General features: G+C 51.3%; 1 protein-coding gene across 2 annotated transcripts in view; it reads left to right on the top strand.

Annotated features, from left to right (window-relative positions):
- The window catches only part of MED13L (mediator complex subunit 13L), a 421,642-nt gene that overhangs the window by 356,285 nt on the left and 51,037 nt on the right, over nucleotides 1–14,320 (top strand). The window contains exons 15-18 of one of the 2 annotated variants that reach the window (XM_038762515.1): nucleotides 185–405; nucleotides 2,471–2,676; nucleotides 7,785–8,779; nucleotides 9,774–9,953. In XM_038762515.1, coding sequence (XP_038618443.1) covers nucleotides 185–405; nucleotides 2,471–2,676; nucleotides 7,785–8,779; nucleotides 9,774–9,953 — 1,602 coding nt within the window. The remainder of the gene's footprint in view (nucleotides 1–184; nucleotides 406–2,470; nucleotides 2,677–7,784; nucleotides 8,780–9,773; nucleotides 9,954–14,320) is intronic. The other variant, XM_038762516.1, reaches the window with a different exon arrangement.

A 14,320-nucleotide genomic window follows, 5' to 3' on the forward strand; every position in this document is an offset into this window, starting at 1 on the left:
TTGCGGAGCTAAATTCCGCTTACCCCCCGGGGGCCGAGGAGAACTGTGGGGTGTTTTTCCGTTTGCCGTTTTCCGGATGTTGTGTTAACGGCAAGTGGGGTCTCTGTGTGCGTGTGTGTGTGTGCGTGCGTGCGCGTGTGCGTGTGCGTGTGCATGTGTGCGCGTGTGTGTGTGTGCTATTTAGCAGTGGCAGATCTGCAGAGGATGTTCCCAACTCCTCCATCTTTGGAACAGCACCCCGCCTTCTCCCCCGTGATGAATTATAAAGATGGAATTAGCTCGGAGGTGGCGCCGGCATTAGGCGTGATGGAGAGCCCCGTGGTCACCATGGTTACCACCCAGCTCACCGACTTCAAAATGGAAGTGGAAGACGGGATGGGCAGCCCCAAGCCGGAGGAGATGAAGGTATCCGCCTTTAATGGAGAATCGGTCGGCGGGGGGGGAAGGAAACGCTAATGGCGAACGGGGCCGAAGGAGGATCGCGGTCTGGGTTTTAAGAGAAGAGAAGCAGCATGGCTCAGTGGAAAGAGCACGGGCTTTGGAACCAGCGGTCGTGGGTTCGAATCCTGGCTCCGCCCGTTGTCAGCTGTGTGACTTTGGGCAAGTCACGTAACTTCTCTGTGCCTCAGTTACCTCATCCGTAAAATGGGGCTTAAGACTGTTAACCTCCCATGGGACAACCTGGTCACCTTGTAACCTTAACCTCCCCAGCGCTTAGAACAGTGCTTTGCACATAGTAGGCGCTTAACAAATACCATTATGATTATTATTATTATTTATCTCACTGCGGGCATCCACCCCCACCCCCCCGGATCAAAGTATGAGGGGGTGGAGGGCAGTCAGCCATATTTATTGAGCGCTTACCGCGTGCGGAGCACTGGACTAAGCACTTGGGGGAGAGTACCGTAGAACGATAATAACTCTGGTATTTTTTAGGCGCTTACAATGCGCCAAACACTGTACTGTCAGCTAATCAGGGTGGATACCAGCTAATCGGGTTGGACACGGTCCCTGTCCCACGTGGGGCTCTCACACATTCCCCGTCCACAGCGAGCTTACAGTCTAGAAGGGGAGACAGACATTATTATAAATAAATGAATGAGTGAATAAATTAATATAAATAAACCAATAAATAAATTACAGCTGGGTACATAATATGTAATGTTACAGTCTGAACGTTACATATGAGCATTACAGTCTGGAGGGGGAGACAGGCATTAATATTACATAAAAGTAATACTGTCTAGTGGGAAGAGCCCAGGCTTGGGTGTCAGAGGTTGTGGGTTCTAATCCTGACTCCACCACTTATCTGCTGTATGCTGGGGCAAGTCACTGGGCTTTCTGTGGGCCTCGGTTCCCTCATCTGTAAAATGGGGATTGAGAGTGTGAGCCTCCTGTGGGACCTTGTATCCATCCCAGCACTTAGAACAGTGCATGGCACCTCGAAAGTGTGTAACAAGTACCATCGTTATTATTATTATTACAGTCTGTATATTAATATTACGTATGCACATTGCAGTCCAGCGGGGGAGACAGACATGAATAGAAGTAAAGACCTTGCAGATATGGACAGAAGTGCCGTGGGGCTGGGGCAGTAGGGAACCAAGGGACGTCAAAGACCGAACCCTGTCAGCACCCAAGACCCATTTCGGGCTGTCTGAGAGGGGCCAGGTGTCCGACATGAGGAAAAGACAGGGTGTGTGCCCACTTACAGCAGCATCTGTGGGGCACGTGCCCACCTTGGAGGTGGAATGACCACTGGCCGGTCGGGAACAGTCGGTTCTATTTATGAAGAGCTTCCCATGAGCACTTGGGAGAGGACCATAGACCGTTATAGCAGACACAGTCCCTGCCCACAAGGAGCTTACAGTCTACGGGGGGGCGGGCAGACATTAATAGAAAGAAATAAACAGCAGATATGGGCACTGGGAGGTTGAAGGGTGGGGGTGAGAGTAAAGGGAGCAAACAGGGTGATGCAGAAGGGAGTGGGATATGAGGAAAACTGGGACTTAGTCAGGGAAGGCCTCTTGGAGGAGATGGGCCTTCAGGAAGGCTTTGAAAGAGGGGGAAGAGTCGTCGCGAGCTCATTGTGGGCAGGGAGCGCCACTGTTGATTGTTATATCGTACTTTCCCAATCGCTTAGTACGGTGCTCTGCACACAGTAAGCACTTAGTAAATACGATTGGATGAATGAATGAGTGTCGGGTGTGAAGAGGGAGGGCGTTCCAGGTCAGAGGCGGGATGCGGATCAGAGGTCGGAGATCAGGGGCATCCGAGTCAGCCCAGAGGGATTTGGGGAGGCTGGGGGCGGCGGGCCCGTCTGAGAACCCGAGGGTGAAGTAGATGAGATGAACCGCTTTAGCTCTCCACAAGAGAATGGAAAGAGATTCCCAGGTCGCACCCCCCCGACTCCGCAGGCCGTTTCCCCAAGCTCGCTCACTTGACCTTAAAATGCTTTTTTCCCCCACAGGACTTCTCATACGTACACAGAGCCACGACATTCCAACCTCTGGTGAGCTCCTCAATGTTTGCCCCGCTGAAGATGCTCCCGAGCCAGTGCCTGCTGCCCCTGAAGATCCCGGAGGCCTGCCTCTTCCGGCCTTCGTGGGCCATCCCGCCGAAAATCGAGCAGCTGCCCCTGCCGCCCACGGCCCCCTTCATCAGAGACGGCTACAAGTAGGTCCGCGGTCGGAGTCGGGCGGGTTGACTTCCCCGGGCGCCTTCGGGACCACGTCTTGTTGAAGTCCATCCCCACGCCCGGAGGATGGCGGCGGGTTTCTGAAGCTTGGCTTTTGGAAAACTTCCAGCGTGGCCTTGTGGAAAGAGCCCCGGCCTGGCACTTACAGGACCTGGGTTCTAATCCCCGCTCTGCCACGTGTCTGCTGGGTGAACTTGTGCGAGTCATTTCCCTTTTTTAAGCCTCAGTTCCCTCATCTGGAAAAGGGGGATTAAGACTGTGAGTCCCGTGTGGGACAGGAACTGTGTCCATCTTGATTAGCTTGTATCTACCCCAGCTCTTCGAACAATGCTTGGCACGTAGAATGTGCTTGACAAATATTATTATTAGTAATAATAATGGGATTACGACTGTGAGCCCCATGTGGGACAGGGACTGTGTCCAACTTGATTAGCTAGTCTTTACCTCAGCCCTCAGAACGGTGTTTGGCATGTAGTAAGTGCTTAACAAATGCCGTAATTTAATAATAATAATAAAATATCATTTTATAATATAAATTATAATGATATTAATAATAATATTATATTATATTATATTATTAATATTATTGATTGTTATGTTATATATTGTATGTGTTATTATATATTATACTATATAATATATATTATATATTGACAATATATAGACAATAGTAGACAATAGTAGACAATAGTAATATATATTATATGATTTATTATTATATATTATTAATATCGATAATATTAATAATAATAATAAAATAAATGAGGATTGGGACTGTGAGGCCCATTTAGGACAAGGGACTGTGTCCAACTTGATTAGCTTGTTTCTACCCCAGCACTTAGAACAATGCTTGGCTCATAGTAAGCACTTAACAAATACCATCATCATTATCATTAAAATGGGGATTAATAGTAATAATAATGGCATTTATTAAGTGCTTACTATGTGCAAAGCACTGTTCTAAGCGCTGAAGACTGTGAGCCGCATATGAGACAGGATCTGTGTCCAACTTGATTAGCTGGTATCTACCCCAGAGTTTAGAACAGCGTTTGGCACATAGTAAGCACTTAACAAAAACCACAGTTATAATTAATATTGTTCCCTGCACAGGCCGTGCCCGCCGTTGAGGGCATATTGCGAGGGAAAAGGTACACATCTGTAACGGTGAATCACATGCGTGCCCAGCCATGTCTTGGCTTCACCCACAGACGCTAAGGGTGTCTACCACCCTACTCGGGCACTTGATGGCCGTGATCCGCAATGCAAAGGCTAGGATGTTTTGTCAATCGGCATATTCGGGTGAATTTTAGGGGGCCTGTTAATTCATTCAATCGTATTTATTGAGCACTTACTGTGTGCAGAGCACTGTACTAAGCGCTTGGGAAGTACAAGTTGGCAACATAATCAGTCAATCAATCAGTCGTATTTATTGAGCGCTTACTGTGTGCAGAGCACTATACTAAGCACTTGGGAAGTCCAAGTTGGCAACATATAGAAACGGTCCCTACCCAACAGTGGGCTCACAGTCTAGAAGGGGGAGACAGAGAACAAAACAAAACGTATTAACAAAATAAAGTAAATAGAATAAATATGTACAAATAAAATAAATAAATAAATAGAGTAATAAATACGTACAAACATATATACATTTAATATTGGGATCTAATCCATCAGTTACATATATTGAGCGCTTACTGCATGCAGAGACACAGCATGGCTTAGTGGGTAGAGCCCAGGACTGGGAGTCAGGAGGTCATGGGTTCTAATCCTGTCTCCGCCACTCATCTGCTGGATGACCTTGGGTGAGTCACTTCACTTCCTCTATGCTTCAATTCCCTTATCTGGAAAATGGGGATTGAGACTGTGACCTTACGTGGGACAGGGATTGTGTCCAACCTGATGAACTGGTATAAATAAAAATGGTGGTACTTATTAAGCACTTACTGTGTGCCAGGCACTGTACTAAGCTCTGGGGTGGATCCAAGCAAATAATAATAGTACCCGTTAAGTGCGCTTACCATGTGCCAAGCACTGTTCTCAGTGCTGAAGTAGATTCAAGTTAATCAGGTTGGCACAGTCCCTGTCCTACATTAGGCTCACATTCTTGGTGCCCGTTTTTTATAGATGAGGTCACTGAGGCCCAGAGAAGTGAAGCGACTTGCCCAAGGTCACACAGCAGACATGTGGCGGAGCCGGGATTAGAACCCAGGTCCTTCTGACTCCCTAGCCCGGGCTCTTTCTACTAAACCACGCTGTTTCTCCTGGCACATAGTAAACACCATTTTTAGACAAGAAAAAACTTGAGGCCCTTCTGCCCACCAGAGGAGCATTTCAGTCACAACAACCCAGTAGCACTTTTTTTATATATATAATAATAATAATGATGGCATTTGTTAAGTGCTTACTATGTGCCAAGCACTGTTCTAAGTGCTGGGGAGATACAAGGTAATCAGGTTGTCCCACCTGGGGCTCACAGTCTTAATCCTCATTTTACAGATGAAGTAACTGAGGCACAGAGAAGTTAAGTGACTTGCCCAAAGTCATACATCTGACAGGGGGTGGAGTCAGGATTAGAACCCATGACCTCTGACTCCCAAACCTGTGCTCTTTCCACTGAGCCACGCTGCTTCTCTTTTATATGGTACTCGTTCAAGGAGGGACCCATTTTACAAATGAGGTAACTGAGGCCCAGAGAACTGAAGTGTCGTGCCCAAGGTCACACAGCAGACAAGTGGTGACACAGCAGACAGCAGAGAAGCAGCGTGGCTCAGTGGAAAGATCCCGGGCTTGAGAGTCAGAGGTCATGGGTTCGAATCCCGGCTCTGCCACACGTCTGCTGTGTGGCCTTGAGCAAGTCACTTCACTTCTCTGAGCCTCAGTTCCCTCATCTGTAAAATGGGGATTACGATTGTGAGCCCCATGTGGGACAACCTGATCACCTTGTATCCCCCCCAGTGCTTAGAACAGTGCTGGGCACATAGTAAGCGCTTAGCAAATGCCATCATTATTATTATTAAGTGGTGGAGCCGGGACTAGAACCCATGACCTTCTGACTCCTAGGCCTGGGTTCTGGCGTCTTACCTACTCAATTTCTCCCCCCAGTTTAGAATTACATTCTAAACTAGAATGTAATTTATTCTATTGTCTGTGTTCCCCCCCTGCTATTCTCCAAACTCCTTGAGGGCAGTGATCTTCCAATTCTTTGGTAATCAAAAAGTGGTATTTATTGAGTACCTACTGTGTGCAGAGCACTGTGATAAGCACTTGGGAGAGTACAATACAACAGGATTGGTAGACGCCTTATATTCTGCCAAGCACTGTGCTCAGCGTTCTGCACAAAGTCGACATTAAGGCTGTGATTGATTGCAAAGATCAGTGATGATTTGTGAGAGAGTTAAAAAAGCTCCATAAAATAAAAGCAATCCATCAGTGGTATTTGTTAAGCGCCTGCTATGTGCCAGGCACTGTAGTAAGCGCTGGTATTTGTTGAGCACGTGCTATGTGCAGCGCACTGTACTAAGCGCTTGGAAGAGGCCAGTGCAACAGAGAAATTCTTCTAGGGATATCAAAATTCAGCATAACCTAATGGCAAGAGCCTGGGCTTGGGAGTCAGAGGATGTGGGTTCTAATCCCGGCTCCACCACTCATCTGCTGCTACTTCTCTGTGCCTCAGTTACCTCATCTGGAAAATGGGGATTAAGAGCGTGAGCCCCACATGGAACAATCTGATGACCTTGTATCTACCCCAGCAGTTAGAACAGTGCTTGGTGCATAGTAAGCGCTTAACAAATGCCATCATCATCATCATTATTATTATTATTATCTGGGAGCCGGGGGACTCCCAGAACCCAGCTCACGTCAAACCCCTTCAGCGACCGTTAATAGCGAACAAGGGGTCTCTTCCGACAGCAGATTCGTTTCCAGAGGAAACGGCTTAAATCATCCAAGCTCCGCAAATCCTTTAAATCCATCATTTCCACTCCAGAGGCTTCTTCTCCCCTCCTCAACCAGAAAGAACACGTTCCCCGTCGACCCTACCACGGGACCGATTTTAATTCTCCGGCTTTCCGTTAATGACCAAAGTTCCTTTTTCCCGGTGTGGGCTGCTTATTAATTTCAGAGGTTCGCTGAGAAGGCACGCCGGCTTTCAAATGTAATCCAATTAGAGGAAAGATTATGATTGCCCACTTATGACCGCAGGCGTCTGTGAGCGTTGATTGCCAATCAAGATTTCTAGGTCACCTTTTAGCCCTCAGCGCATCACAGTTCCAACTTCTCACAGACCGTCATCGGGGTGCTTCTTTAATAATAATAATAATAGAAATAATAATAATAATAATGGTGTCTGTTTAAGGCTGGCTATAGCTCAATAGGTTACTTCAATCTGTGGTTCTTCCCTAGATCTAAATCTTTATAGCGCCTCGACCAGTGCTTAGCACATGGTAAACGCTTAACAAACGCCATTATTATTAATATTATTTAGCGCTTGCTGTGTGCGAAGCACTACGATGGTATTTGTTAAATGCTTACTCTGCACCAGGCACTGTAAAAAGCGCTGGGGTGGATACAAGCAGATCGGTTCGGACACAGTCCCTGTCCTACATGGGGCTCACAGTCTCCATCCCCGTTTTACGGGTAAGGAAACTGAGGCCCAGAGAGGCGTATAATAATGATGGTATTTGTTAAGTGCTTATTTCATGCCAGGCACTGTTCTAAGCCCTGGAAGCGACTTGCCCCAGGTCACACAGCAGAGAAGTGGCAGAGCCGGGATTAGAACCCGTGACGTCCGACGCGCTCTAACCACTACACCGTGCTGCTTCTCACTGCTACTGCTGACTGTCCCGTCAGGGAGAAGCGGCAGACCTTAAGCTCGGCATGGGCAGGGAACGCGTCTGTTGGTCATCGCACCATCCAGAGCGCTTAGTCCAGTGCTCCGCACGCGGTCGGTGCTCAGTAAATGGGATGGATGGAATGAACGACTGGAGGGAGGTGGGGGGGAACGAGGGGCCCGGCGGTGGTCTCCTCCTAATCTGTGTCTCCGTCTCTCCCCCGGCGTCCCGTCTCCGCCCCGCGCCCGTCACCCCAGCAACGTGCCCAGCGTGGGCAGCCTGGCGGACCCAGACTACCTGCAGATGAACACGCCCATCGCCCTCAACGGCGCCGCCAGCAACAGCGGGGCGGGCGTCCTGCCCTCGCCGGCCACGCCCCGCTTCTCCGTCCCCACCCCCCGCACGCCCCGCACCCCGCGGACCCCCCGGGGGGCGGGGGCGTCCAGCGGCCAGGGCTCGGTGAAGTACGACGGGCCGGACCAGGGCTCCCCGGCTTCGACTCCGTCCACGTCGCGGCCCCTGAGCTCGGTGGAGCCGGCCACGGGCCGGCCCATCCCCGAGGCCCACAGCCTCTACGTCACCCTGCTCCTGTCCGACTCGACGCTCAACATCTTCAAGGACCGCAACTTCGACAGCTGCTGCGTCTGCGCCTGCAACATGAACGTCAAGGGGGCCGACGTGGGCCTCTACATCCCCGACTCCTCCCACGAGGACCAGTACCGCTGCACCTGTGGCTTCAGCGCCATCATGAACCGCCAGCTGGGCTACGACTCGGGCCTCTTCCTCGAGGACGAGCTGGACATCTTCGGGAGGACGTCCGACACCGGCCGGGCGGCCGAGCGCCGGCTGACCCTCTGCCGGACTGCCCCGCCCCCCCGGGATCCCCCGACCAGCCTCCTGCTCCTGCTGCAGACCCAGCACGCGCAGCCCTTCTCCGCCCTGACCTGCCCGGACCCCGCCCCGACCTCCTTCTCGCCCTCCCGTGCCGCCGCCCCCTCCTGCCCGTCGTCCTCATCCTCGTCGTCCTCGGCCTCGTCGTCCTCATCGGCCGCCGGCGGCCCCCCACCCCTCCACATGCCCCCCGGCGGGGCCTGGACCTACGATAGGGTGCGGGCGGACGACAACGACTCGTGGATGGAGTGTTTCAACGCCCTGGAGCAGGGCCGCCAGTACGTGGACAACCCCACCGGCGGCAAGGTGGACGAGGCCCTGGTCCGGGCCGCCACCGTGCACTCCTGGCCCCACAACAACGGTACGGCCCCGCTCCCGCCGGCCCCACCAATCCCGCCTCCTCCCCCCGCCGCTTTCCGGGTGCGGGCGGTCCGGCCCACTCTCCGGGGTCCCCGGGGCCTTGTCTCGACAAGTCTCGACTCTGGGGACCGGGAACTGCGAGGGGGTGGCGGTGGCCGTCTCCGCGGATTTCACACCCCCTCTCGCTCTCACCCCTTCCTCCTCGCTCACCATAGAGAAACCCCCCCAACCCGCAGACCTTCCTCAGAGCAATAACTGAGGAATTTGTTAAGCGCTTGCTGAGCGCTGGGATGAATACAAGCAGATCGGGTTGGACCTAATCCCCGTCCCGCACAGGGCTCACAATGCTACTCCCCATTTTCCAAATGAGGGATCTGAGGCACAGAGAAGCGAAGCGGCTTGCCCAGGGCCGCCCAGCAGATGTGTGGCGGAGGCGGGAATAGAACCCGTGACCTTCTGACTCCCAGGCTAGCAGCCAGGGGAGCCCCCTCTGCCTCTTTTCCACATCCCGGGCTCCCCTGCCCCCCAAAACCGGTCGAGCCTCCCCTCGCCCGACGGAGAACCCAAGCGGCCGGAAGCATCCCGGGGGCTAACATCTCAGGCTCCCGCACTCGAGACCCCGTCCCGAGCCCACCGCATTAAGCGTGCAGAGTATTCGTAGCTTTCCGTTTGCTTCCTCCAGCGATGGTGTGGGCTAAAACATTTCCCTTAAGGCCAGAGGGACCCTGCCAGCCCCCCTCCCCGCCAGTCAGCTTGGCCACTCAATCACGGAATCGTCGGGTTCGAAGTAACTCAAGCGACGAGCTGATCCTCCCCTCCGGCCCCAGGCCGGATCACGTTGAAACCGTCCCGTCAGGTGGCCCCCCGTTGGGTCCGTGCGGGATCTCCACCGCGCGGTCTCCCCCCGGGGCGGGGGAAGGGGCGAGGGGAGAAAGGGCACGGCTGGGTTTTCACTGTCTCCCGGCTTGGATCCGCGCCCTTCTTGTCGTTCACAGTGCTGGACATCAGCGTCCTCTCCTCCCAAGACGTGGTGCGTATGTTGCTGTCTTTGCAACCCTTTCTCCAGGACGCGATCCAAAAAAAGCGGACGGGTCGGACGTGGGAGAATATCCAGCACGTGCAGGGTCCCCTCACATGGCAGCAGTTCCATAAGATGGCGGGGCGAGGCACCTACGGTACGGACCTTCCTCCCCTTTCCAGCCTCCACCCCCCAGGACGGGGGGCTCGAACCCCTCAGGACCAGGCAGGGTGGCCGGGTCGCCGCCCCGCCGACCTGTCCTCGGCCTCCCAGCTGGGTCGAAACCCAACCTTCCCCAGTGTTTCCTCAGATTTATGAAGAAACGCCTGTTTTTTATAAAAGAAATGGCATTTGTTAAGCACTTCCTGTGTTGATAACGATGGGATTCGTTAAGTACTTATTATGTGCCAAACACTGTTCCAAGTCCTGGGGTAGATACAAGGTAATCAGGTTGTCCCACGTCCCACATGAGGCTCACAGTCTCAATTCCCACTTTACAGATTAGGTAACTGAGGCACAGAGAAGGGAAGTGGCTTGCCCATGGTCACACAGCAGACAAGTGACGGAGCCGGGTGGCTCAGTGGAAAGAGCCCGAGCTTGAGAGTCAGAGGTCATGCGTTCTAATCCCAGCTCCACCGCTTGTCAGCTGTGTGACTTTGGGCAAGTCACTTAACTTCTCTGTGCCTCGGTTACCTCATCTGTATTCATTCATTCAATCGTATTTATTGAGCGCTTACTGTGTGCAGAGCACTGTACTAAGTGCTTGGGAAGTACAAGTTGGCAACACATACAGACGGTCCCTACCCAACAGCGGGCTCACAGTCTAGAAGTCTGTGAAATGGGGATTGAGACTGTGAGCCCCACGTGGGACAACCTGATCACCTTGTATCTTCCCCAGTGCTTAGAACAGTGCTTTGCACATAGTAAGCGCTTAACGAATGCCATCATTATTATTATTATTATTATGACCTCTGACTCTCAAGCCCATGTTCTTGCCTCTAGGCCATGCCGCTTCTGTGGGCCAGGTACTGTTCTAAGCACACTGGGGTAGATAACAGAATAGTCAGGTTGGATACAGTCCCTGTCCCACTTGGGGCTCACAGTCTCAATCCCCATTTTGCAGATGAGGGAACTGAGGCCCAGAGAAGTGAAGGGACTTGGCCAAGGTCACAGAGCAGGACACGTGGCAGAGCCGGGAGTAGAAGCCAGGTCCTTTTGACCCCCGGGCTGTAGCCACACTTCATTCTCAAAGGGCCAAAGAAGCCACATCGGGAAGCGGTGCCATCTCAGGGAGCGGATGGGTTCTAGTTTGCCGGCTCCTCCTGGCCCCTCTTGGCGGCAATGATTCTGGGATTCGTTGAGCACTTAGGAGGCCTCAGAGCACTGGTGTCAGTGCTGGTAAGCGCTTAGTACAGTGCTCTGCACATAGTAAGCGCTCAATAAATACGATTGTTGATGATGGGAGAGAGACGGGTTTATCCTGATAGACACAGTCCCTGACCTACTTGGGGCTCACAGTCTAAGGAAGCAGCGTGGCTCAGTGGAAAGAGCACGGGCTTTGGAGTCAGAGGTCATGGGTTCAAATCCCGGCTCCGCCAATTGTCAGCTGTGAATGCCGCGGCGTTGCATAACAAGCTTACACTCCACAGGGTGATCATCCATCTATCACTGGTATTTACTGAGCGCTTACTATGTGCAGAGCCCAGAACTAAGCGCTTGGGAGAGGAAAATATATCAGGTTTCTTGCCCGCCATGAGCTTATAGTTTAAGAAAAGGCACGACCATCTTGATTTTAATTGATTCTTTGAAAGTGTCTATCTGCATTTGGGTCACATCTTTCATTTTTCATCTTTCATCAGAGAAGCAGCATGGCTTAGTGGAAAGAGCCCGGGCTTTGGAGTCAGAGGCCACAGGTTCAAATCCCGGCTCTGACAATTGTCAGCTGTGTGACTTTGGGCAAGTCACTTCACTTCTCTGGGCCTCAGTTACCTTATCTGTAAAATGGGGATTGACTGTGAGCCCCACCGTGGGACAACCTGATCACCTTGTAACCTTCCCAGCGCTTAGAACAGTGCTTTGCACATAGTAAGCGCTTAATACATGCCATTATTATTATTATTATTATCTGTCTCCCTGCTACTCCATTAAGAAAAAGCAAAATTAGTGTAATTGTGGTATTTGCTAAGCGCTTACTATGTGCCCGGCACTGAACTAAGCCCAGGGATAGATAGAAGATCACCACGTCCCACGTGGGGCTCACAGTCCAAGCAGCATGGCTCAGTGGAAAGAGCCCAGGCTTGGGAGTCCGAGGTCATGGGTTCAAATCCCGGCTCTGCCAATTGTCAGCTGTGTGACTTTGGGCAAGTCACTTAATTTCTCTGTGCCTCAGTTACCTCACCTGTAAAATGGGGATGAAGACTGTGAGCTCCCCGTGGGACAACCTGATCACCTTGTAACCTCCCCAGTGCTTAGAGCACATAGTAAGCACTTAATAAATGCCATCGTTATTATTAAGGAGGAGGAAGAGCGAGTATTGAATCCCCTTTTTACACATGGGGGAACTCAGGCCCAGAAAAGTGAAGCGAGTTGCCCAAGATCACAGAAGGTGCTAATGGCGGAGCCGGGAGTAGAACTCAGGTCCTCTGACTCCAAACCCCGGGCACTTTCCGCTAAACCTCTCTGCACTGGAAACAGCCTTGTCCGGCTTGGCGTATGGGAATTGCTTGTCAGCTTGGCTTTCGTAACCGAGATGATGCAGTCGGGGAGCTCTTCTAGGAGGAAGCATGTCACGAGGCCACATGTAGAACAGCCGGAAGCAAATGGGAAAGTTTGGAGGGATTCCCATGAGCTCATTAGCCCGGAATAGACGTAATAATAATAGTAATGTTGGTATTTGTTAAGTGCTTACTATGTGCCAAGTACTCTTCTAAGCCCTGGGGTAGATCCAAAGTAATCAGGTTATCCCATGTGGGGCTCACAGTCTTCATCCCCATTTTACAGATGGAGGAACTGGGGCCCAGAGAAGTTAAGTGACTTGCCCAAGGTCACACAGCTGACAAGTGGCAGAACCGGGATTAGAACCCACGGCCTCTGGCTCCCCAGCCCATGCTCTTTCCATTGAGCCACGTTGCTTCTCAAAATAACTACGTGATGTAGGAAATAAGGTTATAGCCTCTCCACGGCGTAAAAGCTCTTCTTTTAAAGACTACGGTCCTGGGACCACGGACAGCCCTGTGATTCATTCAGTCGTATTTATTGAGTGCTTACTGTGGGCAGAACACTGTACTAAGCGCTTGGAAAGTACAATTTGGCAACAGAATTAGCGATCTCTGCGGAATACCTACTGGACTACTTATTGCAGGGATTTGGAGCACTAGTATTAAAGAATCAACTCAGCCTGGGATTGAGAGGGACCTGGGTTCTAATCCCGGCTCCATCACTCATCTGCTCCATGACTTTGGGCAAGTCACTTCACTTCTCTGGGCCTCTGTTCCCTCATCTGTAAAATGGGGATGAAGGCTGTGAGCCCAAAGTGGGACAGGACGACATCCAACTGGATTAGCTTGTATTTGTCCCAGTGTTAGTACAGCGCCTGGCACATAGTATGCGCTTAACAAATACCATAAAAATGGCATAGTGGCTAGAGCCTGGGCCTGAGCGTCAGAAGGTTATGGTTTCTAATCCTGGCTCTGCCACCTGTCTGCTGTGTGACCTTGGGCAAATCACTTCACTTCTCATCGATAAAATGGGGACCTTCTAGACTGTGAGCCCGTTGTTCGATAGGGATTGTCTCTATCTGTTGCTGAATTGTACTTTCCAAGCGCTTAGTACAGTGCTCTGCACAAGGTAAGTGCTCAATAAATGCGATTGAATGAATGACTGTGAGCGAGCCCCACGTGGGACAGGGACTGTGTCAAAACCGATTTGCTCGTAACCACCCCAGCGCTTAGTACAGTGCCTGGCACAAAGTCAGCGCTTTACCAATACCATAATTAGTATTATTATTATAAAAAATAAAAATTAAAGGACTCGAAGTTGTGATGCTTGTCAGGGTTGCTTCCCATGGGACCTTATGTCCTCAGTTCCCTTAGACGCACAATAGCTTTGAGCAATGCTAATTATAATTATGGCATTTATTACGGTAGTCTTTACTGCGTGCTAAGTGATGGACTAGATATAAGATAATCAGATTGGACATGGGTTGTCTCCCACGCCGGGCTCACGATCTGAGAGGGAGGGAGAAAAGCTTCCCCCAAATCGTAAGCGCCCCGCGAGCCCATCCGTGGCATTTAGTGAGCACCTACTGTGTGCAGAGCACCGTAATAGTAATAATAATAATTGTGGTATTTGTTAAGAGCTTCCTATGCGCCAAACACTGTTCTAAGCGCTGAGGTAAATACAGGGTAATCAGATTGTTCCACGTGGGGCTCACAGTCTCAGTCCCCGTTTTGCAGATGAGGTAACTGAGGCACAGAGAAGTGAAGTGATTGGCCAAGGTCACACAGCAGATTAGTGGCGGAGCAG

Source organism: Tachyglossus aculeatus, chromosome 21, assembly GCF_015852505.1.
Source record: "Tachyglossus aculeatus isolate mTacAcu1 chromosome 21, mTacAcu1.pri, whole genome shotgun sequence".
Taxonomy (NCBI): domain Eukaryota; kingdom Metazoa; phylum Chordata; class Mammalia; order Monotremata; family Tachyglossidae; genus Tachyglossus; species Tachyglossus aculeatus.